This window comes from Cyprinodon tularosa, unplaced genomic scaffold, assembly GCF_016077235.1.
Source record: "Cyprinodon tularosa strain WSP-4 unplaced genomic scaffold, ASM1607723v1 ctg424, whole genome shotgun sequence".
Taxonomy (NCBI): domain Eukaryota; kingdom Metazoa; phylum Chordata; class Actinopteri; order Cyprinodontiformes; family Cyprinodontidae; genus Cyprinodon; species Cyprinodon tularosa.
Window position 1 is genome coordinate 352,941 of NW_024039146.1, and position 23,640 is coordinate 376,580.

At 38.5% G+C, this 23,640-nt stretch overlaps 2 protein-coding genes across 3 annotated transcripts in view; one reads left to right on the top strand and one right to left on the bottom strand.

Annotated features, from left to right (window-relative positions):
- The window catches only part of uts2r2 (urotensin-2 receptor 2), a 55,040-nt gene extending 47,124 nt beyond the window's left edge, over window positions 1-7,916 (top strand). For both annotated transcript variants that reach the window (XM_038299328.1, XM_038299329.1), the window contains one exon: window positions 6,292-7,916. In XM_038299328.1, coding sequence (XP_038155256.1) covers window positions 6,292-6,428 — 137 coding nt within the window. In that variant the 3' untranslated portion in view covers window positions 6,429-7,916. The remainder of the gene's footprint in view (window positions 1-6,291) is intronic.
- Window positions 7,917-21,471: 13,555 nt separating this feature from the next.
- LOC119792605 (urotensin-2 receptor) lies at window positions 21,472-22,817 on the bottom strand. The gene has a single exon (XM_038299313.1). The coding sequence runs from the start codon at window positions 22,601-22,603 to the stop codon at window positions 21,512-21,514; it is 1,092 nt and encodes a 363-aa protein (XP_038155241.1). The 5' UTR covers window positions 22,604-22,817; the 3' UTR covers window positions 21,472-21,511.
- Window positions 22,818-23,640: the final 823 nt, after the last annotated feature.

Consider the following 23,640-nt stretch of genomic DNA (forward strand, 5'->3'; position numbering starts at 1 on the left):
AGGAAACTGTTTCTAACCTAATTCCAAGAAAATCTGGCAGCAAAAGCAAAAATCCATGTCCATACTGCTGTGGATTGTTCTGTTACTTTATTCACTGAAGCAGAAATCAATACTAAGTTTCTTGTTTTATCAGTGTCTACTTTTTCCTGTATCTCATAGCTTTCAGCTGCTCTTTACAACAAGGATGTTTCAGTATAATGGATTTAACATGCTGCATGTGAACCAGATTTAAGTATTAATATAAAAACAAAACAGAAGTTCCTGTTCTCAATGAACTCTCAAACATGCACCTTATGAAGGGGATATTCTATACATGGCCCATAAGTTCGATCCAGTGGTTTTCATGGGGAAGAACTAAGCTGTCTTAGAGTTTACAATGCCATTTTAGAATGGCTGACTATGAATAATGTTCAAATTCCTTTCAGCAGCTTTCTCGCTGTAGAACGCCAGTTAAACTGTAATGGGACCTTCACAAGTTCTAAATGTGATGTTAGAGTGATGCAGTCAAATTGGAGACCTAAATTCAAAGGGCATTGATGGATAGGCTTGAAAATCCAACTATGCAGATAGTTGATCAATACAGCCTGAGCCTCTGCTGAGACGGAGAAGGGAGTAACGTCCATTTTTAATGTCTTTAGCTGCCAAGGAGACGGGCCAAAGGTTGGCAGTTATAGGGTTGTTCAAAGAAAAACCGACTCTGTTCTGCAAGTAAGGAACAATCGGAACTGTTAAAACTCACACCCACTGGAAAAGTAGATTGGTAAAATCACTTGGTCCCCCCCCAAACAAAAATGCTTGAGCAAGACTTCTTTAAAGGTTCAAGAACGTAAACAGGAAAAAGTGAGGCCATGCTTTGTTGGACTATTTGGATTTTTTACTTTTGTATTATCTGTTGTCTTTAAAGTCTGGTCTGGATCTGAGAAAAAAAAAAAACCCTACTCTTTACTTTATCAACAAATGAGATTTTTATTGGAGCCCTGGAAATGACCTGGAAATATCTAAGCCTCTTGAATTCCATTGGCAGCATCCCTCCTTTGTGTTGTAGCTAATCTCCCTCACTGACTTCTTTCAGTCTATAAGGTTCTTTACAGTAAACACTAAGCATTTATATTGACAATTTCATGGGATTATTTGCAAAGAAACTCAAATTCGAAGTAATCTTAAGCAATGCTGCCAATGCATGCATGAAAAAGTGCCAATATTTTTCTGTTCTTCCTGTATTGCCCGCTCTTTGCGAGTTAATTGTTCTATCGCCTATTCTTAACTTCTTCATTGTAAATTCCTTAGTGAAAGAGTAAGATTTAATATTCCTTGACAGCCTCTTATCTAATAGGCTGCCAGGGGGATTGTAACTCCCCCAGAAAAGCTTTAACTGAAGAACACACGGGGGCACAAGTTGTTTGTATTTCCTCTTGGGAAAGTAGACCATACAAATTGCGACGCAGTGATCCCAGCTTTTTTTTAGTCTTTAATTTACCAAGATAACCCAATTTTGAAAGTTGAGGCAGTAGCAAGTTTCACAACAAAACTACTTAAAAAATAGTTGTAATATAGAGCCACACAATAGTTTTATAAACTTTGGCTGTCTTGTGTCAACAGATGAAAGGAGGTCATTTCAGAAGATTTCACAAAAGTTCTGATGGGTTGGTCAACTGTAGAGCAAATCCCACATATCTTTTTTCTTTACCACTTTTTATATTTTCCACCAGTTAATCAAAATATGCAATTATCAATAAAGCACCCTATATGGAATTCCAGTAAATGAAGTAAAATATTTTTGCATGACTATAACAAAGGATTTTAAGGCAAAAGAGGATTTTAATATTTTGCCTGCTTGCCAGGGGTCTCAAATGACTACAAAGAGATGTATCCATGGATGAATTTGGAGGAAAGTGGAGGCCCTCCCTCGATCCAGACTACGATGCAATGAACGGGATGATAAAGCTTAAACAATTTATAAAAAATATATTTTAGAATATTTTTAGAAGTAAGGTGGAATAGATTATTTATTTATTTTTTTATTAAAGTGATTTTTTTTCTATTACCCAACTAACCAAACCAGATGCAGGAGTTTGCTCTGTAACCGAAGCTTTGCGGGTTGAAGCCCTGTTTCAAGCATTCAATACCTTTGGGCATTACATTACATCATTACAACCAGGTTTTTAGCTAGGAATATTTCATAGGGTGAATACCTTGGTTTATCTCATCTTTAGGCTTTGTACAGCGTAGGGGGGTCTGTGGGTATCCTCCCCTAGAAGATGTTGAATATAGACTCTGAAACACTATTTCCTGCATTTTGAGGTGGAATGCAGCTAACTTTTTGTCTTTGTCACAGCACTACTTTTGTCCTTATGAGAAGTATGTCTGCTTGACTAGAGGTGGATATTTCCTGTGATCATTTTCAGGTACAATCTTATGTTTCATAGGTTAATTCAAACAATCAGAAGGCATAGTACTACCTTCACACTGCAATTTGAGCAGCAAAAAAGCGTTGGTTACTTCATTTTTTATTCTTGCCCACATAAGGTCAGATGAGCGTCAAAAGCATCTTTGACACTCAAGAAGCGTGTCCAGTAAAGTGTGTCCAGATGCGTCTGATGCTTGTGCTGCTCCTGTGTTCAGTGGCAGAGAGCGGCTTTGCTATATTTTCTGTTATAAGTGGGTAAAAAATAGTTCTAATATGATTTTAAGTGAGAAAGTCCACATAAAAATTGTGATTTGTGAACATCGTTTGTGCAGTCAGTTCATCAAGATTACGATCCTGCCTTAAAATATTATTTTGCTGTCGGACCAGCACGTAGTCCCAACATACTGGTGGTGACTGGGAATCCCCAGCAGCAGCTGTCTCAGGGCGGGTCACCTCTTGGGGGTTTCTGGCAGCTGGAAGTAGATGTTAGCGTTTTTCAGGTATGTGGTACCAACTGCAGGCACCAGAATATTAAAAGCGAGCATATTTTGCTGGCAGGTTTCGACGTATCAAGTTAATTAAAGCGTTAACAGTTTCAGAGGAGTGGTCATAGAGCTCTGCATGAACATCGCTGTCTGCTGTACAATATACGACCGTAAGCATTGCTAGCTAAAAGCATGTTACCTACTGATGGAGGTCAGAGGGCCCGGTGACGGCTGTGTACGTTAGATGGTGAGATGATGTCTCAGCAAAATGTCATAAAAATAACACCTTTTGATGCAAGAAATAAAGATTTGAAAAAAGTAAATCATCAAAATAATGCCCGGGTTATGTAGACAGCACTTCAGGATATCCATGTTGATTTTGGGTTGAAGTTAATGATATACTATACCTCTTTTATTTGCAAATCTTTATAACACTTCAGAAGGACCAAGATCAACAAAGTAAACATCTCAGGATTCAAAAATAGACTTCAGCAAATAGTCTTATAAGACACTTCTGACATGGAAGGCAGGTCATTGCACAACTTTGAGGCAGGGAGAGCAGAACTTTCTCCTCTTAGTTTGCTCTTGTTTTTTATTTATTTATTTATTTTTTTGGTTTAGCAGGCCTCTTTAATAATTAAATATGAAGTACACAAAGGTTCAGTGCTGGGAACGAATCTGTCTTTACTTGGCTCTATTGCATTCTGAAAGCAAGAAAGCTGCCTTACTTTTGTGCCGAGCTTGATTGTCCCAGTCAGATTATAATTTAAATTTGATCTAGCTGAATCAGATCAGAATATTCCGAGTGGAATACTTACATGGCACATATTTAGTCTGATCGATCATTTATTTGCTTATGTCCATATAAATGTAGTTAAACTCCCACAACAACATGCCAGGCATTCATATATCTTCTCTAGACAATAAAGCCGTAAGCTGTAGCTGTCAAGGTGCCTTGAAAAAGTACTAAAGCAAAAATAACTTGTTTAAATTTTTTATGCATATGCTTTTGAGATTTAATGTGAAGTAGTTGCAACTAGGGCTGGAAACTGTGGCTTAGAAATATAATTTCAGGTTTTTTAATGCTAAATCTGATTATTTCTTTATTTTCATGATTAAATAAAAATGAGAAATAACAAGAATAACTTCTAAAAAGTAGCTTTTATTCCAAAAATCTCTTCTTGGAGTTGACTTGAAATCAAAGTGCAATTAAATACAAACTGTTACATGCTTGTAACACTAGTTGGTAAGCCCTATAATGTAAACCATAACACCATGACACACAATATGTCTACAGCTAGCTGGTATTACACAATTATTGGTAGTATACATCTAAGAACAAGAAGTAAACCAACTGATGTTACTTTAAACTAAGGAAGCCCAAGGAGTGCATTGGTGGGAAAAAGTCCAGATTCTTTTAAAAAATTCAATCTTCATAAACTGCTAATTGGAATTAATGATGCTATTAATTTACCCTTCAGCCCTAGGTGCCACATTAAGTAGTGGGTAATTGAGAAATTGAAGGAAAATTAGGCTTAGTTTTATTTTTATAAATCTGTTGGGTCCATCTACAACCCCAAATTACACATCATTCCCTTAGGGGCAGAAATGCATTTCGCAAGGCACGGAGTGAGTAGCTGCATCAATAACCTGTTGATATGCAGCAAAACTCGATGCAGTGTTACACTTATGCCCTACGATGAAGATTTAACACATTCACAAACTTTAGATGGAAATGCAGCCCAGATGTGGGATCGTTATACAATGATGTAGAAAAGCAAGAATCGCCAAATAATGATTCTAATAAAGCCGGGCTTACACTGTGTTTTTTGCCCTTTTTTGACCGACTTTCAAGTTGTGCAAGAATTTTTCGATCGGGCCGACTTTCAGCCTGGTAGTGCATCGTATAGTGCAGCGGTCCCCAACTGTTTTGCACCATGGACCACTTTATGTCAGACAATATTTTCACGGACCGGCCGGGGGGGTAAATACGATAAAGTAAAATGATACGAGTGGCATAAAATCAAATACAAACAGCATAAAAACAAAACAACAAGCCGGTCACATCTAGGCGTAATCGGAGAAAATGACACACGAAGTGTGCTCCTGATGTCCAGTCTGCTCCGTAGCTTTGTTTTGGTCGCTGTAACTGCAGAAAATCCCGCTTAACAAAGATAGGGTGTTATAGATAGGATGAGTCTTGAACTGAATTAACCTGTGTTAACAGACACAGATGCACCGACTGATGTAATTGGGAGAGAATACCGCAACATTACTCAGACTCTGATCGTCGATAAATTATATATATATATATATATATATATATATATATATATATATATATATATATATATATATATATATATATATATATTTATTTATTTTTTTTTTTTTCTGTGCGGCCCGCTACCAAATGACCCACAGACCGGTACCGGTCCGCGGCCCGGTGGTTGGGGACCGCTGGTATAGTGTATAGGGGGTAACGAGGGACGATCAGCCTCTTATGACCATCTCCCGATCAGGAATCGTGAGGTCAGGAGAAAATCAAACATGTTTGAAATTCAGTCGGCCATCGGGTGCAAACAAGGATTCTTCTTCTTCTTCTTCCTCTCAGATATAAACACAATGCATGGTGGGGGTGCGAGTAAAATGGAGTTCTTTCTGTAAAATTGACAGACCGTAGTAGCCAAATTTGCTCAGCTATGTCTTTGTCCCTATACGTCGTCGCCTTTTCTTTTTAGGGCTTTCAACACAAATTTGTAAAAATTGCCAAGGCAGCACGTTTCTCTCTAGTGAGCTTCATATTCCTCTTGTACTTGTTGGGCTTCTGGATAGATGAGTCCAAGCAGCACCACCTCACTGCGGAGCTGAGTCCGACGTAGTTTTTAGACGTACAGTGTGAGCAGGTAGATCGTATCAGAGCCGCACAGTGTGAGAACATGCATCGTGAGCGGTGAACTTTTAAACCCTGTGGTTTCATCGTAAAGGTTGAGCTGTAGCAGCGTGCATCGGTTGAAAAAAAATTACATAGTGAATGCCCGGCTTAAACTGGATTCTCATGGAATTAAGTTTTCTAGAAAAATAGACCTGACTTTTTTTATTTATTTTTTTAGATTTTATTAAAATAAATGTTGGTTCTATCAATTCATGTAATAAACATGTCAAGGTGTTTTGCTAAACTCATGTTTTGTACCCTGCTGCTCACCATTTGTTTGGTAAAGATCACCTTCTACCTCTTTACAGAATCATGTGCTTAACATCAGCCTACAATATTCAAAGCTTTGTGGCTACGGTTCAAAACACCAGATAATGATGAAAGCCATAAGGCAAATGTTTCTTGATGTCTTTGTACATTCACTTTCTTCTAACAAGTTTTTTTATTTTTTTTCCCCCATCCAGGGCGAGTCTCTTTCTTCTCCTCTGGATCAGAGAACCTTCACCGTGTGGAGAAGGTAACATGGGGGACACGTTACGCCATCACAGTCTCCTTCACTTGTAACCCCAGCCACGCCATCTCTGACCCCTCGCTGCCCTGAGGTGTCCACCGATGACGGAGCCGCCAATATGCTCAGACGAGCCCTGCAACAAAGATGGAAACAAAGAAAATTAACAGGAGGAAGAAACTGTTTTTATTAGATTTTCATAAGTAAACCAGCTGCGATCAAGAACTCTCAGCAGCTGCAGCGTAAAAACAAGCAGCAGGCACGTGAACGCAGCAAAGAATAAGTGAATGTATATGTAATTGGTTCTTTTTTGAGTATCCTAGGTGGAAACTCTGAGATGATAAACTTCAAATAGTTGGTTTACTTCTGCTTAACCAGCAGCTGTTCTGCTGCATTTTTTACTGGAAGGAAAAAGTCCTGGTTCTCCTTTTTCCTCCTGTTTTGAGCAGTGGTTAAAAGGCCTACACTGCTGATGTCATGGTGCACAAGTTGGGTTTTTTAAGGATGCTAGTTTTCTCCATCATTCCACTGCTGATGAGGATCCACGTCCTCAGAATGTACCCACTGGAAGCTTCATGTTCAGGAAAAAGATCTTTTTCACACAGATTATGAGTTCCACTCACTAGAAATCCTGCTTCAAAAACATTTCCACGTAATTTTTTTTCTTACATTTAAGAGCAAAACTTTGCATTCTGCAAGAAAATTCTCTATAATTTCTGTTATTAATAATGATAGCTAGCATCTGAAAGTGTCAAAGCTTTTACACTGGATACCCAGTGCTTGGTAATTGCAGACATGTCTCAATGCAAAGACTTTTTCCTTAAGTTTCGTCTGCTTTCCTATTTCTTCTGTTCTTGATTTATTTTAAAGTTTGTTTTAGTAGAAAAAGACAAGATGTTTTCAAATGATCAATTCCATATTTAAGGGAAGAAGGCTTTTCAAACCAACCCGTTCCTATAAAATAAAAATAATAATTATTATTTTAATAATTTCCCCCTAAAAATACTGATAACAGGCACCAGATTTCAGTATATGACCTCACTATGAATGAATGCTGGCCCAATTTTTACAGAATAGTTTTAAATAAGGGTTTTTAATCATAAAACATATAATCTAAATTCTGACCTTTGTACTCTGTTTATCTTTGACATGAAAAATCTCCAATGGGATAAAATCTTTTTTTTTTTTCACAGCGATGTAAATCTGCCAACAGCTTGGATTGTTGTTCATGTTATTTTGAATGTGTCAGGGTTCCTGCTGGGTTCTTATGATTCAAGGAATTGCTTGTAAAAAAGAAAAACCAAACCATAAACCTGCATCTCAAACTGAAACCGCTTTAAAGATGTAAATCTTCAGTGATTCTCAGGGCCTTTGTTTGTTTTATAAAGGACATTTCTGTTGGTCTGCATCTGAAGGTTTGTTTATATCTTGCCGTTGTATTGAAGTACTGACCTGAGAGAACTCAATGTGCCAAAGCCCTGTTTTAGCACACAGAGGTAATGTTCTCCTGTTTCCTTTCAGCAATTATTAAACCATAACACTTGAGTGAACGTTTTGTATTTATAAAATAAGCCAAGATCACTTGTGTGTACGCCTCCATTCTTATCTGCACTTTGGGAGCCACTCGAGGAAATTACTTGATTGATTGATCGGTGTGAGAAAACATCTTCCCTTCCTTTCCTATTTTCCACACAGCTGCTGTAGCCAATCCTTTGTTTTCGCTCCCATTTACTCTTGATATATTGTGGAAATTGGCTTTAGAGTGAGTCACTGAAACTTTATTTCATCTTGGTTACTTCTTTCAAAGTTGAGTGTGCACACTTTCTGAGATCTTTTTTGTTTTTAGAGACACCGGAATATAGCAAGCTCCTCGTTCCATAATTACTTAAAAGGGGATTGCTGTTTTTTTTTTAATTCGTTTAATTTCTTTTTGCACGTATGTGATGTCAGCACTCCAACAGCAAGCAGAAAATAAATGATAAAGCACATCTCATCCTAGTGGCTTATTCTACCCACTTCTAAACATTGAAAAACGGATTGTTTTAAATCATAGGTTATAAATTAAACTTAAAGTTACAATCTGTATCTAAACTCTACAGAATTATGGGCAGAAGCTGCTTTTATATCCCACAATGGCAGAGCTACTTAAATCAGTTTTTCTGGGAGTGTTAACAGAACTGACAAGAATCAAAGTAATGACATTTAAACATTTGACAATGTGACCCTCTGGGCCATTGCAGGTTGTCGTCACAATAATGTTAGAGCCAACACCAATACTGATTCAAAATGAAATGTAGTGCCTGTTAAACACGAAGGCATCAAACAGATGTCTTTTTTATTTTGACAAAAGCAGCAAATAAAGATTTAAAAAGGTAAATTGTCAAAAAAAAATGTCCAGGTCGTGTAGATCATCAGGGCATCTGTGTCTATGGGGTATTTGCAATAAATATTGATTTTGGGGTGAGTTGATCTTTAATGATGTACTATACCAGTTTTATTTGCACAACTTTACAACACTTTAGAATGACCAAGCTCCACAAAGTATACATCTCGGGATTCAAAAATAGAAAAGCACACCTTCGAGGCAGTAGCAGTGAAAGTGTCTCCACATTGTTTTTTTTTGTTTTTTTGTTAGCAGGCCTTTTAAATAACTAAATGTGAAGTACCCCAAGGTTCAGTGCTGGGAATGAAACTTTATTTAGCATTTATTATCATTTATAAAGTGAAAGTAGAATAATGGGCCCAGACGTTCGTGTTTCAATTAGAAGTTGCTCTGCAGCATTTTGCAAAACCTACAGGCTGGGGGCGGAGCTAAGGGCGGTCATTCAATTCAAATAGTACAAAATGTTTGACATTTTATTAGTAAATTAACACTAAAGTGACAACAAAAATATGACAAATACTGGATTCATGATCTGTTAAAAGCTAGTTTTGTGTTTTAAGAGGGTGAAGGGAAAGTAATGTCTGCACATCATCTAGAAGACTTGTAATTAAACATGCTGCTCAAGCCTTTTAATGTATGTTTATGCCTTAAATACCCATAAATGTTTAATTTTGACACCATACATGCATAAATATATATGTAGATTTATTAGCAAGGGCTTCATGAAAATCCAGTCAGTCTTTATTGATTTATTTGAAAAATATATTGCACTCTTTCCTTTTTAGTGTAGGTTGACCCTGAGCTGGTTTCGGTACCTATTGCTTTTATATTGGTCCTTGCTCAGCCACTGCTGCATGCATCTAATCGACACATTACCGTCCCCTGAACAGAGCCAGTCACAGTGATACAGCCTAGATGTTACAAATGTATGAATCATTTTTCAGATAATGAATATTGAGAATACAATTCATTGAATTGAATTTTTACTCCCATTCTAGGGGTTCATTTTTAAATCAGTACAAAAACTTAAAATGCTGTGGACTTTTTCAAATGGCTTTAGTCTAGCGGTGCCGTTTTATTCCGTCTCAGTCCAAAGCAGCAATACTCTTGCTGGCAGTTGTGAAGGGGAGAACTGTTCAGTTATTTTAAATGCAAAAGGGGTGAGGTTCATGGTACTAAAGTTAAGATTAAAAAAACTTTTGACAGATTGAAAGTAGTATAGTTTTCTATCCACTTCAGATGTATTACACATCCCCACCTGCAGAGTTTAACTGTTCCTCGGTTCACGGGAAACAAATTATTGGAAAAAATATGGCTGGTTTACCGCAGCACAGCTCTGCTTTATAAGCATCTTAGTTTATGCATCAGGAAAATGTTTGACATCTCTTCAAATTTTTAACCAAGTAAGTCTACAGGATCAGTTAAATACAAATCTGGATTTATAAAACCATGTCCACACAAAAAAGTAAGCACATTTGCTTCATAGATCTCTGCTGTGCCCTAAAGTTTGGTTCCAGGGCTCCACCTCATGTGCGGCCCGATATATACAGCCGTAAATGGTCCATTTTGCATTTAGATGAGCCAGGTTATCAATATTACTTAATGGTTACCATGGCAACTGCCACCAGGTAAGTAACAAAAGGTGCCGTTTAACCAAGGCGGAAATAGATGGGTTTGTGAGTGAGCTGGAGATTGACATATGTTTGGTCTGATGTACCGACTGATCGTATTAACGAGGACCTCTGTGCAGCATTGCATTTATCGCTGGCTGGGATATCTTCAATTTATAATAATAATTTTATACAATGATTTTGTTTCAGAAAGTTTCTTCAGGCAGTTTCTTTGGATCCGATAAAGTCAATCTATAATTAAAGATTCATATGATGTGAAATGAAATGTCTGAGATGAATTAGGATGGATTCTGGCTTCAGTTCTCCGCCTTATTAAACATCTTTATCACCAGTTTCCCCTCCCTCCAAAATGGGCATACCTGTACGGATCGGTCAGAGATGGCGTGAGTGACCACACATTTTCATGCCAAGTTTGTTCTTTATTTTCATAGATTACAACACTTGCATGGAAGTCAGTATTTGCAATGCTTTATAATGAGACCCCAGCCTTTGGGAGCTGACATAATGATTTAAAATAGCTTTTTTTTTTTTTTTTTTGATACAGGTTCTCCGGCAATAATACATAAACTTATATAGGGTTTTAAAAGGTGCAAACTGTTGACCTTCCTTTAAATGATTTCTCCCTTTGTTGTTTGAGCATGTTGCTTTCCACCTGCTTTGCCCTAAACTTTCAAAGCATGCCCGTTGGGCAGCAGTCAGCTGAGTATGACTCAGAGGACCATTTGGGAATATCATAGCCCACCCTTCCCTGGCACTACATGCTAATTAACCACAGGGGAAAGAGAATAAAGCAAGTAGTAATTTTTTTCCCTTCTTACCTCACGGGTGAGGCATGTTCATCATTTACAGATGAACCAGAAACCACGGATAGGGCTAACATCGGCTGGCACTCTTCAAATTGATACTAGAGCTTATCATGTCAATGCTGGAAGGCTTTAGTGAAGTTTAGAGGCTGATGCTAAAACACTTTTTACATTCCCACCAAAGAAATATGAAAACTTGCTCTTAAAAACTGGGCAAAAAATCCAGGGACATAAAAAGTTATACCTGCACATGTAAAGGGAAGAAAATATTGTGCACGCTGCAGAGCCGGCCCGAGGCACAAGGAAATCAAACGACTGCTTATGGCCCCTGCTGAGGTAGGGGCCCCTGAAGAACAATTATTTTGTTTGTTTTCTTGCATGTATAATGTATTTCAACGTAAATATATTAACAAAAAACATTCATATTGATTTTATCATATAGTTATAATTCAATCTGAAAAACTCACACGGAAAGAAAAAGACAATTAGAAGAATTTTATTGATACAATTACTTTAGTCTTTGGCGCTCAGATGTCGGCAGGAAACATTAGCGCTGAATTTTGATTGATATGCATGATCAGGCATAAAGAACAGGGCTGTTTCCCCCCAGGCCTGAAACTGGTGATGGAGTGGAGATAGATGAAGTTGGTCAGTCTGTAGACTGCTGGTTAGTGAGACGGTCTGCTGAGCTTTATGGGGAGATCCAGTGGACTGCGTGAGCTGATGCTAGAGCTTCATTCAGGGACCTGGAAGATGGAAATCCAGTTGGATAACACAGGTTGAGAGAACCTGTCCATGATGAGCAAGCATAAAGCGACAGTGGAGAGAAAAACTCCCAGTTGGGAAGAAACCTCTGGCAGAACCAGGCTCATCATGGCGGTCTTCTGCCGGACCGTTTGAAACAAGACATGGAACGCAGTAAGAGTCCAGGAGTAATGAATTTTGATGAAGCTTTAGCTACGATGGTGGAGGAGGGGCTGGAGGTGAGTTGAAGCGGTGTCATCTGAATGAAGTCACACAGCGCAACCGCCGCCTGCACACAGGAGCAGACAAGTGCGGATGGCCTCTTAAGATGAACTTTGGATGCTGATTGGTTTTCGTGGAGGTGTGGTTCAAAGCTGATTGGCTGATCGCTTTCATCCACCTATGATGGTGGATGAAGGCAGCAATCAGTTTCTTCAGTTGAACTTCTGCCTAGGCTCTGTTTTAATGGTGAGTCGAAAAGGAACAATCACCATACTGATAAAGGCCATAACGCATAACACACCTTGCACCTCATTCAGGGTGTTTCTTCATAAAACATGACAAGAGCAGCTGGCTGAGCTCTGTGCTACACAAAGATACGCTGTCTGCTCACTTATAGCCAAATGCAGTCCAGCTGATAGGGACACAATCTGATCTGGATTGCACCCTGTTCTGGCTGCATTTGACTTTCCAAAAACAAAACTGAAAGAACAAAATATTCCAGCAACTGAATAAGGCAGTGAAGTTCCTGACCTCAGGATGCAAAGGGCAGACCTTGGCCACAAAATAATCAATGTAGATTTCTCAAAAGCATATTAATCAGTTAAGTTTTATTTTCAGCACAGAGAAAATGTTTTAACAGTCAAACCCCGGATTCCTAATACCTTCAAAATAAAAAGTCAAATGCTATTTGGGTAAGCTGCTGTTTTATTAAAAACAAACCTAAGGTTTTCATCTATATTCCTCTAAATGTCAAACTACTGAGGCTAATATTAAATCTTGAGGATATTTTAAGGAGTTTAAATTTCTATAATCCAGCAGCATCTAAATCTAATTTTACACAAGTGGATCACACTTGTTTGTTGACTCGATTGATGTCTTTGTGGCTCTTGAATGACACCAAATCTCTTAAACATATCTACAAATTTGTTGCCTATAGATTGGTTGAATCTGGTTTATTTAATATCAGATGAAGCTTCTTTCATTGCTCTTTTACCAAAAGCTAAACATTTATCAGAGAATTACAGTGCAGCTATTTTTTTATGACTGTGAATGTTTGGTTTCGGTTCTACGAAATCAGGCGTGTCTTGTTCTTCCAAGCTTGCTTTCCGGACAAATCCACCCATTTGGTGATTCATTAAATTACAGACTAGTTGGTGGACAGTATTATTTGGCAAACAATGGTACATTTAAACAGTTTTGGTGGGTAAGACCAGCTGTTTGACTAATTAGAGTCTGAACTGGAATTTTTGACTTCGTGTTAGAATATATTCTTATTCCCTTGGGAAAATTTGCTAAATTCTGTAATATTTATCAGTCCATTTTATATTTTCTATGAAAATAAAGCACATAAGCTCAAGGGATGATGTATATTTTAGGCTTAGGAGAAAAACCAACAATTTTCCATAAAAACAGAACTTTATTTTTTCATGAATTTTGAACATACAAAAGAAGTTGGACCGTTTCCAATCCCAGTTCTGAAATCGTAAAGCATGGAGAGATTGGCTACGATATATTTATGCATGAGTTTAGAAAATCTGGCATGCAGAGACAGATGTGGCCATAAAAAATATCCACCTACCCGTTGGGACATTGGCTTGAAAATGTCACAGCTTCAAGATTAGATTCAGAACATTTTCATAATAGCAGAAAATCTGACGTTTCTCTTGTCTGAGTGCTGAATGTGAGGACCACAGCAGACGTGTCCAGACATGTATTACAATATCATACATTTCCTTCTCTCCTCACACTGTTTCTGTCTCTCAGAAGACATGGGGCATGGGTTTGCATGAGTTATCAAGATGTTCTTTACTGTATTCACCTTATATTTGTAGACGTTTAAGGTAAAACCTGAAAACACTGGCAACTGTTTGTTACAGTGAGCAAAAGACACTTCTCCAGTCCACACATCTATAAATAAAATGCAAGTCTAAAGATCAGATTATTAATATAAAAAAACTAAACTCTACAAATGTATTTAAATACATATTATTGTGCATTCCCCAGTTATTCTGTGATATTCTGGAAATAAAACCATTATGAGTCTAGAATCCCTAGAGGGGGTCCATCTGATAGGGTGTCAGATGAGCTGTTGTTTGAGGTTTATTTGAATATTAAACATAAATTAAACAGAAATACAGGCATTTAATAAGTAAATTATGTTTAATATGTAAAAACTCCAAATGGCTTTCATTAACATTCTTGGTCTGTGCAGAATATACATTAACTTGGAGTTTTATTATAAAAAGTAAAGTTTTATTATGATTCAGCCTTTAAAGCTTCATGGGGGGTGAGAAAAAAAAATAAAATAAAAAAATCTGTTTTATTATCCCTGCTGTTGAACTTTTTTGATGACAAGGTTTCCGTCATATATCCATTTTAATTTTTAAAACTAACAAGACATCCTTTAAAAGCTTGTGTTTTATTGTGATATTGTGACAAAAAATGAATATTTGATATTTAGAATATTGAAACTTTAAATTGATACAAAAGGATGAATCATAATTAGTAAACATTTCTTACATTATCTCAAAATATTACTGAAAAGGATCCTGTTTTGGAATAAATATGAACACTCCCAGTTTTATCCCTACCTAAAAGGAGTTAATTCATTCAGAGATGTACGCAACCATGTTACCATTATAACAACATGGTGAAGCCTCTGGAACAGACTTTTTGAAGGGCAGGGATGAACCGAAAAAAAGGCCACATTAGCGTCAATTTGGCTCCCAAGGGGGGAACTTCAGCACAATGAGTCGATGCAATCAGCTGGTTTTCCATAGATAGAAAACTTTGAACCAATCTGACTGTATGATCTGGTTGAATTATCGCTGTAAATTGCCTGAAGTTTACATGTGTTGTGAATTTGGTTCATATAAATGAACTGAATTGAAATTAATTTTACTTCCAAGGGGGCACTTGAGCACATGCTTTGACCCACAACAGAGCACTTTCTTACCCATTTTGACTCACAAGGGGGCACTATAACACACGTTTTGACTCCCATGGGGGCACTGTAACACGCATTCTGACTCCAATGGGGGCACTGTAACACACATTCTGACTCCCATGGGCACACTGTAATACACATTTTGACTCCCATGGGGGCACTGTAACACACATTTTGACTCCCATGGGGGCACTGTAACACATTTTGACTCCCATGGGGGCACTGTAACACACATTTTGACTCCCATGGGGACACTGTAACACACATTTCAACTCCCATGGGGGCACTGTACCACACATTTTGACTCCCATGGGGGCACTGTAACATGCATTTTTACTCCCAAGGGGCCACTGTAACACACATTTTGACTCCCAAAGGGGCACTTAAGCACTTATTTTGATTCCCAAGGGGGGGCCTTTAGCACACGTTTCGAACTCCCAAGGGGGCACTTTAGCAAATGTTTTATTTTCAATTATGTGCGTTTTTTAACAATTGCTCCCTGTGCATGCCACTGATCTGGAAGAACACTGTCCCTGAGTTTTAAAGTGAGGAGAAAGGGAACCCTCTTTCTCCTCCTTTCCTAGTACTTAAGGACTGCCCCTGAGCTTACTGTAAAAGTTCTGATGTTTGCAGATGGCACCACTATCATTGGTAAGATCTGCAACAACAACAAAGCTGCATACAGGCAGAAGATGGACCAACTGGTTCAAGAGTGAACTCAAAATTACCTGGAGCCAAACCTAATAAAAAACATCAAAATAAGGTTGGACTTCCCCAGACTAACCGCAACAGTTAACTGCAGAGAGGATCATTATAACTGACTTTCCCTCCATCCAGGATCAATGGAGGTCTAGACTAGACTCTTACCTTCAGGCAGGAGCGTCCCAGCTTTAAAGCAAAAAATTAGCCACCACAAAAAACTGTTTCCTTTCCCAAGCTTTGATTCTGATTAACAAAATTACAACTTGGCTGGGAAAAAAATAAGCATACATCCCCATATGTACATACTGCTGCTTATCGAAATTCCTTTCACATATATAAGTAATAAAAAGTTTATTCTGATAAAGGAATCTAAATAGCTGATTCAGGCCTTCAGAGAGAGGATTATAGCAGATTCTCAGTCTGGTAAAGAGATTGTAGAAGATCTTTACATATTACTGCCGACGCATTGAAATTTGGGTTTCCAAGCAAGAGACTGCAAAAGGTGGAGGTGTGCAAGCAATAGGCTTTTGCTCTAATTAAAAACCTGAAGACAGCACTATAATCTGCCAGAGAGAATGAGGACAAAGGTATAGACTTTCAGAGTCGGGTAATTCTGAAGTTAAATTACTGAACTGAAACCATCTTTAGATGTAAAAATGGTCATTAAACGACTCACAGATGAAAGAGAGGAGTGGGGCAAATGTTCCTAAGTCTCAGTAAAGATATTTTAACCAAAGAAGGAAACCCTAGTTGTTATGAAGCAGGGTCAGACCACAAATCAGCAGATTGGGAAAACATCAAAATCTGAATCTGTTTTATAAATGCATGTGCTTGTAGTTATATGAAGTTAAATAATGAAATCTGTAACTTGCTGCAAAAATATGTTTGTAGAAATTCAAAAATAAACAAAGACACGATTAACAAAATAACCTCAAATGGATTATTTTACAGTTTCAAGAGAGCAAAAGAATAACAAACTGTTTAACTACAGGTGATTAGAAATCAACCTGAGACAAGTTAAGAACCTCAAATCATCCTTACCTGTATGACTGTTAACATTGGGAGGAACCCTGAACATTTAAAGAGAAGCAAAGGACATAAAACACTCAGCAATCAGGACAAACTGACACCTACACCACATGAAACCAGCCAATCACTGCAGCTCTCCTCACCCATTTAGTCACTACCATCAGTATCACATGTCAGTTCCATACACCCACTTGTTAGGGTGAGTCAATATTGCAAAGCCCCTCATGAATAATAAGGCATAGAAATGAGCCTGTTGAGAGCATTTCTAGTTAAAATCAAAGAGCTTAATGGCTTAAAATGGCTGAATATTAACTACACAACGTTATGGTCTCAGAGCTATGAATTTAAGACCATTTGATGCTGTTGGGCCTTAATGTCAAACAAACACACCTCTGCAAATTGTTTAGTATTTAATTTGACAGAGAGGTATTTATTCGCTTAACCAATAAGATAAGATAAGCCTAGCCAGTTATTCCTTAGTCAATTTCACAGGCAAAATATAGGTATAATGAAAACATGTCAACCAATAGTTAATGTACTATGCTATTAATTAGTCTTAACAATATAACACCTGGATATTAACTTTCTAGCAGCAACCTCAATTCTTGTCCCCAAAATGGTAATTTGCTACAACTTTAACTCAGGTGTTGCATTGGAAGGAGTGGAATCAGTTCTGTGTTCTGAGATGCATGAGATTATCAAGAGGCCTCAGATCTAGAAACCTCTCTAGATCTTGACTAAAGATCTGGAGAAAAGAAGATGATGAGGGTGAGGCTGACAAAAGTGTTCAAACCTCTGCATCTAGCCCTTATTTTTTCATTTTACGGCTGAATTATTCAGTGCATTTGGGTGGGAGTTTATGTGACAGAGGCAAAATATGATAAAGTGGAAGAGTAAAGTAACCTGTTTTATACCACATTTTCACAAAAAATAACCAAACTGATATAAAAAAGAACATAGCTGTGTGTTTGAAACTCAGATAAAATAGTCTTAACTTCTTACACCCTAAGGGGGTATAAATAAATTTCTGCCTGACAAAAACACACAAAAGTAAATAACTTATAGCCTCACAGCTATTAGATTTAAGAAGAAACTTTTGGTACGTCTGTAAAGGTAAGATGTCATAGAATGGTTTTCTGGTGTCAGCACCATTGTAGCTTTGACCCTGCCTGAACTATTAGGGACAAAATACAAAATATTTTGCATTTTTTGAACCTCGCCAAAATTTTCTTTGAAATAAACATTGCAAAACACTACCAAAATATTATTTATAGCACAAAAAAGTAGTACAGACTTTTAAATCTAAATGTTGTGTAAAAACATACCAAATTTGGACTCAATCAGATGAATCATATTTATTTTAGAATGGTATTAGTGAGAAATTTCTTAGGCGAAGAGGCCATTTTGGCACATTTATCCATAAATGTCACCAAACTGTGCCAAATGTGTTTTTTACATCAATACTGGGGGTTTGTTAAAATGACGAGGTCACGTAGCAGATTGGACCCACCGGTGGGTCCGTAGGGTTCTAGGGGTTAACAGCGATCCTCAGGTCTTGCCGCTAACCAAATTTGATTTGCTCTATTCTTTGTCTTAGTCCTTTAAACACTAGAATTTTCTTCAAATCAAACTTTTCCATTTTGACCCTGGCTGACGGGTTTTGACCTCAGCCTGCTGCTTCTTTTCCTTCAGAATTCCCTAAAAGTTAACATAATCATTCTTCTTATCAGCTCTCTACAGCTTCCAGGTCCCTGCTGAAGGTGGAGGATTCCAACAGCACAATACTGTCACTACTGTGTATCATGCAGCAGATGGTGGATTTTTCATTAAAAAAAAGTTGTTTCGTTCTCATCTGACTAGAGCACCTTCTTTCCCATGCTTGTGTCATCTGTATGGCAAATTGCAAAACCACAAGAAATGCCTTTTGTTTCAAACTTCTCCATAACTTTATTCATAAAACTGATTTTACTTGTATCAAGCAATTTAGCTACTGATAGTTGTTACACTACTGTATATACAGTGTCACACCGAATTATGCAACAATTTACTATTTTAAGAATACTGGACTGGACACAAAGAAGGGTAAATATTCCATCCCCTCATGACGTGCTGTCCTGGTTAGTGAGCCATATTTCCCATTGAACTGTTTGATTCTATTTGATCATTTTGAAACCTAATTCCAGTCTTTTATTTCAAACTACATTTTTTTAATAATATACTGAAAGAATTAGGTGTACAAAGCCAGATGAAGGCTATAGTTTCCTTTAACACCTCCAACAGCCTGCTAGATGAGACAAAATTGAGATGCTCTGTGTACCATGAAAAACAGGGGTGAAAAACACCTATTGCATCATTATGTTTTCCTTTAAGATGGCAGGAACATGGGTACCAAAATCAGCATCAGAATCAACTTTGATCAAGTCCACATTGCTCTCACTAAAGAAGTGAAAATAAATGCAAAATGAGAAATCAATATTTTTGTTGGACATATGGAGAGAATCTGAGACTGAGCTGGAGGTTCATTTTTAAGCAACACAACACTCCTGTAGTATAGTATAACAGTTTGAATCAAAGCTTATTTAAATGTTAGAACGGCCCAGTCAAAGTCAAGAATTCAACTGAGAATCTATGGCAAAACCTAAAACTGTTCTTCAGAAATGCTCTCCATCCTATGTTTAAGCTACTTGGCAAAAAACTTAATTGGTCAAAGCAATTATTCACTGCTCCAGTAGCAAATCTACAGATCCCCCTAACTACCCCCTTACTTTCATATCTTTTGAATTAATAGTCACTAATTTATCCAAAAACCCTTACAGCCTTGAAATTAAACATTAAAGAGACAATTTGTTAGGTTTTACTGAAAAATATCTTTACAATAACCTTTTTTTTTTTAACCTTTTACCACAAAAACAACGTTTAATGAGCAGACTGACTCCTCAGTAGTTAATCGCCGAGGCAGCTATAGGCGTGGAGCCTATTTTTACTGAATGAACTTCGGGTCGGAAGTTCTCTGTTATTTGACGTCTAGCGTGTCCATGTTAAATGGGTATGATCTAGAAAACAATTGCAGTGTTACATTAAGGATAAATTTTGTGGATACTCAGAAGTGACAAGCATCCAGGTCAACTCAGACACCACTTAGGCAGCTCCATGTAAGGAGCTGAAATCCCATCTGGATTTCAGGGTTCACCTACTGGGTATTCCGGTAATAGGTGCCCTGAGTGTTATGTGTGAATGTCCGTACTCCGTTTTTTTTTTTTTTTTGAAGAGTCTGTGTGTTGCTCGTGGGGGCACTAGGGTGGGAAGATGTGGTTGAGACTATGTATTTGTTTACTTGTCAGGTTTGACATCTGGGTTTTTTGGTCCCCCAGCGCTCACCTCGGTGCTCTGAGGGGGCGGGTCTTGGCTCTTCACAACCACTATTGACCATCTTTCCTTTGGATAAACTTTACATGCACAAGTGCTTTTTTACAAACAACTACAGGTGCTTAGTTCCAGGTACTTAGAGATTCACTTCCATACAGAAAGCCCATATCCTTATCTTCAGGTACCACAGTAAATGTCAGATTAAATAAAACCACTTAGACTTCAGCAATGGTATTAAGGTGTTACTTTAACGTATCTCTAACAGTATATACATTGGTTGTGCTGTTCTTTTTACAACTCTTTGCAGGTGATGAACACACAGAAGACATTTTATCATTGTCTCCCAGTTATCTCCTTTTTCTTTCACCTTCTCTCCTTTTTGTTTTTCATTTCCTGTTCTATTTTCTCATTGCAGTGTCCATATAATCTGTAATACTCCCTGCATGAATTATAAAAAGCTATTTATATGCATAAATCAAGCGGAACACAATGGCGAAAGCCGTACTGCTCCACATGTGAAAGCAAAATCTGTTAGGCTCTCTCTTTGGCATCAAGACATTCTTATTGCCTCATTTCCAGAAAGGAAACTGGGAAAAATAATGAATAAATAATTTGGAAAATGGGCAGAAAAGTGTTGTGTTTAGCCACAGGTGGAAGCATAATTATACAACACCATCATGCCTCTTTGACAGACGAACAATAAAATAGAGGAAGGTATAGTTTGTTAAAAAAAATCTGCTGAACTGAACCATGAAAGCTGAGAAAGACAGAAGCAGGGTGCAAACCACATAGGTTTGGATCACTCTGTGGGACATTTTGATGCCCATCACTACAATGGTTGCCTTTTAAGCACTTTTATATGTGACAACGGAAATCAGTCTTGCATAAAATGTTTTCTAGTTGCTTATATGGGCTTTTGCTTTACTCTCTTACCTAAAAACTGTTGTTTTTAAGAAGAGAAAATTAGTTAGAAAATTTAAAGTTTAAAACATGTTTGGGATGTTTTGTTGTACTTTAAAATATAGATTTCTTATGTACTTCAATAAAGAGGTCAACCATGGCCACCTTGCTCTTCTTTACCTCCTTTTCTCCCTCATGTCAAAAAAGTTTTGGTATCACATAAAACTCCAATCAAATATATTTAGTTTAAGCATCCAATGACTGTGAGCACCTCTCCCACGCTGTAGTTTTGTGGGTGCATCTTTTTTTGTTTAATTGGCTCACATTAATTCATGCACACTACTTATGGAAACCAAAGCCTAGAATCTTTACATTAAAGTAGATTTAGGTTTAAAAATACCTACCTACAGCAATTCTTTTCCCAGGAGTCTTTCCCTCCACCCAGTAAGTCACCTGAGCGTCCCCATAACCAGCGTCTCAGAGTTAAACTCATACTGGTTGCTGGAGGATCCTGACTTGCCCCAGGAGTGCAGACTTGGAGGCCGATGCTTGAACGATGAGGTGTACTTATAAAAGCTCTTGTGTCTGTTCTTCAGGTACTCCCTGTAGTTCTTAGTGAGCAGCGTGTAGAGGAAGGGGTTGATGCAGCTGTTGCTGTAAGTCAGACTGGCCACCAGGTAATTGATGCAGGTGTGCGTCTGTGACGCAAGGCTCAGCGGCTTGGTGTGATACAGAGGCAGCAGCTGCCAGATCCAAAAGGGCAGGAAACAAGCCCAGAACACCAGCACGATGGTGAAGATCATGATGAGAACCTTCTGCTTCGGGGAGCGCTTCCCACCTTTGCTGATCACCGCGGTGCGCTGCGATTCCAGATAAGTCCGGGCCAGGCGCACGTACAGGTAGCCGATGATGAGCCCCGGGGCCATGATGCTGGTGCCAAACAGGACTGTCACATACACTTTGTAAGCCAGAGGAGCCCACGTGGGCGCGCACATCCTCTTAACTCCCCCGTCCGGCGTCTTCTTGGTTGTCTGGGCTACCATGATCATCATGGGGAGTGTGAGGAACAGGGAGAGCAGCCAAACACCCCACGCCAAAGCCTTGCGGTAGCTTTTGGAGCGCCGCACCGTGTCCAGCGGCTGCGTGACGGCCAAGTAGCGCTCAGTGCACATGACGGTGAGGGTGAAAATGCTGGCATGCATGGTGAGGAGGTCCAGGCTGAGCAGGATGCGGCAGCCCACATCCCCGAAGTACCAGTCTTTTAGAAAGTATGTGGACACCACGAAGGGGATGGTGGAGAGGTACAGGAGGTCTGCTAGAGCCAGGTTGATGATGGAGATGTACATGGAGGTGGCGAAGCGGATGGAGTGGCACATAACCACCAGCGTGTACACGTTCCCGGACACCCCGATAATGTAGACCACGGACAGGAGCGTCCCGAAAGTAGAGGTGATGACGAGTTCATGATCAACAGCTCCGAGCGACCCGCCGCCTCCACCTCCAGCTCCATCCAGCTGCGGAGTCAGAGACCTGTTGTTCATCACGCTCCGTGGGCTCCGTCCGGACTAATCAGTGCTGCAGGAGTTTGGGTAAAAGCGCGCACCTCTCCACGGCTGGTCTCTCCGCTGGTCCTGCTCTGCGCGCACAGCGCGCTGCTCTCCGCTCCTGACGTCACCCCCCCAACACTTACACCCCGATACTGACAATGTATAGACTAACATTTTCTCCTTTTTCAGCTGAAGGAACCAAGACTTCTGATTTTATGAGAGGGAAAATGATTAGCTGCTTAGTTTTTACGCAAAGACCAAAGAGGGATGAAAACCACAAAGTGCGCAACGAGTCAGAAAAGAACAGATATATGAACACAGGATATATATACAGAAACACACACACGCATATAGTTTGAAGTATATATATATATATATATATATGCATATAGTTTAAAGTAAAATGCATCACATATTTGCTGTAAAGCTCTCTTAAGTTAATTTTCTGTACAAGGAAAAAAACCCATTTCATTTAGCTGTATGCTTTCTTTTATTGTTTTCCTCTCTCAAATTTGCTCATCAACTGGATTTACAACTGGACATTGACTGACTATTATATCTTAATATTCATGACTGTACAGTTGGCTGTTGGCCTGGTAAGGCAAGGCAAGGCAGGCAAGGCAAGGCAAATTTATTTGTATAGCACAATTGTAATGCAAAGTGCTTTACATGATTAAAATATAGGACAATAAAACAGAATCAAAGCAAGTAGAAAAAAATAAATAAATTAATAAAATACAATAAAAATGCAGAAACAAAAAAGAACATTAAAAATATGTAATGGTGGGAGATTTACCTCCATCCCAAGTCTTCCCATTCCTGTTAAAAAAAGAGTTTTTGTTTTATGCTGTTGCCACATGCATGGTCAGTATTAATAAAGACTGCATGTCACTGTCAGGGTTTGGTTGAGGTTTTGAGGACTCAAATGCAGAGGCGAGGAGAGTTGAGTTCTTAAAGATTTAATTGAATAACTGAGGCCAAAAATCAAAGTGCAAATAAATGGAACCAAAAACCAGACAACTTCATGGGAA

Coding starts and splice junctions, on each gene's coding strand:
- LOC119792605 (XM_038299313.1), bottom strand. CDS start 22,603: ATGAACAACAGGTCTCTGACTCCGCAGCTGGATGGAGCTGGAGGTGGA.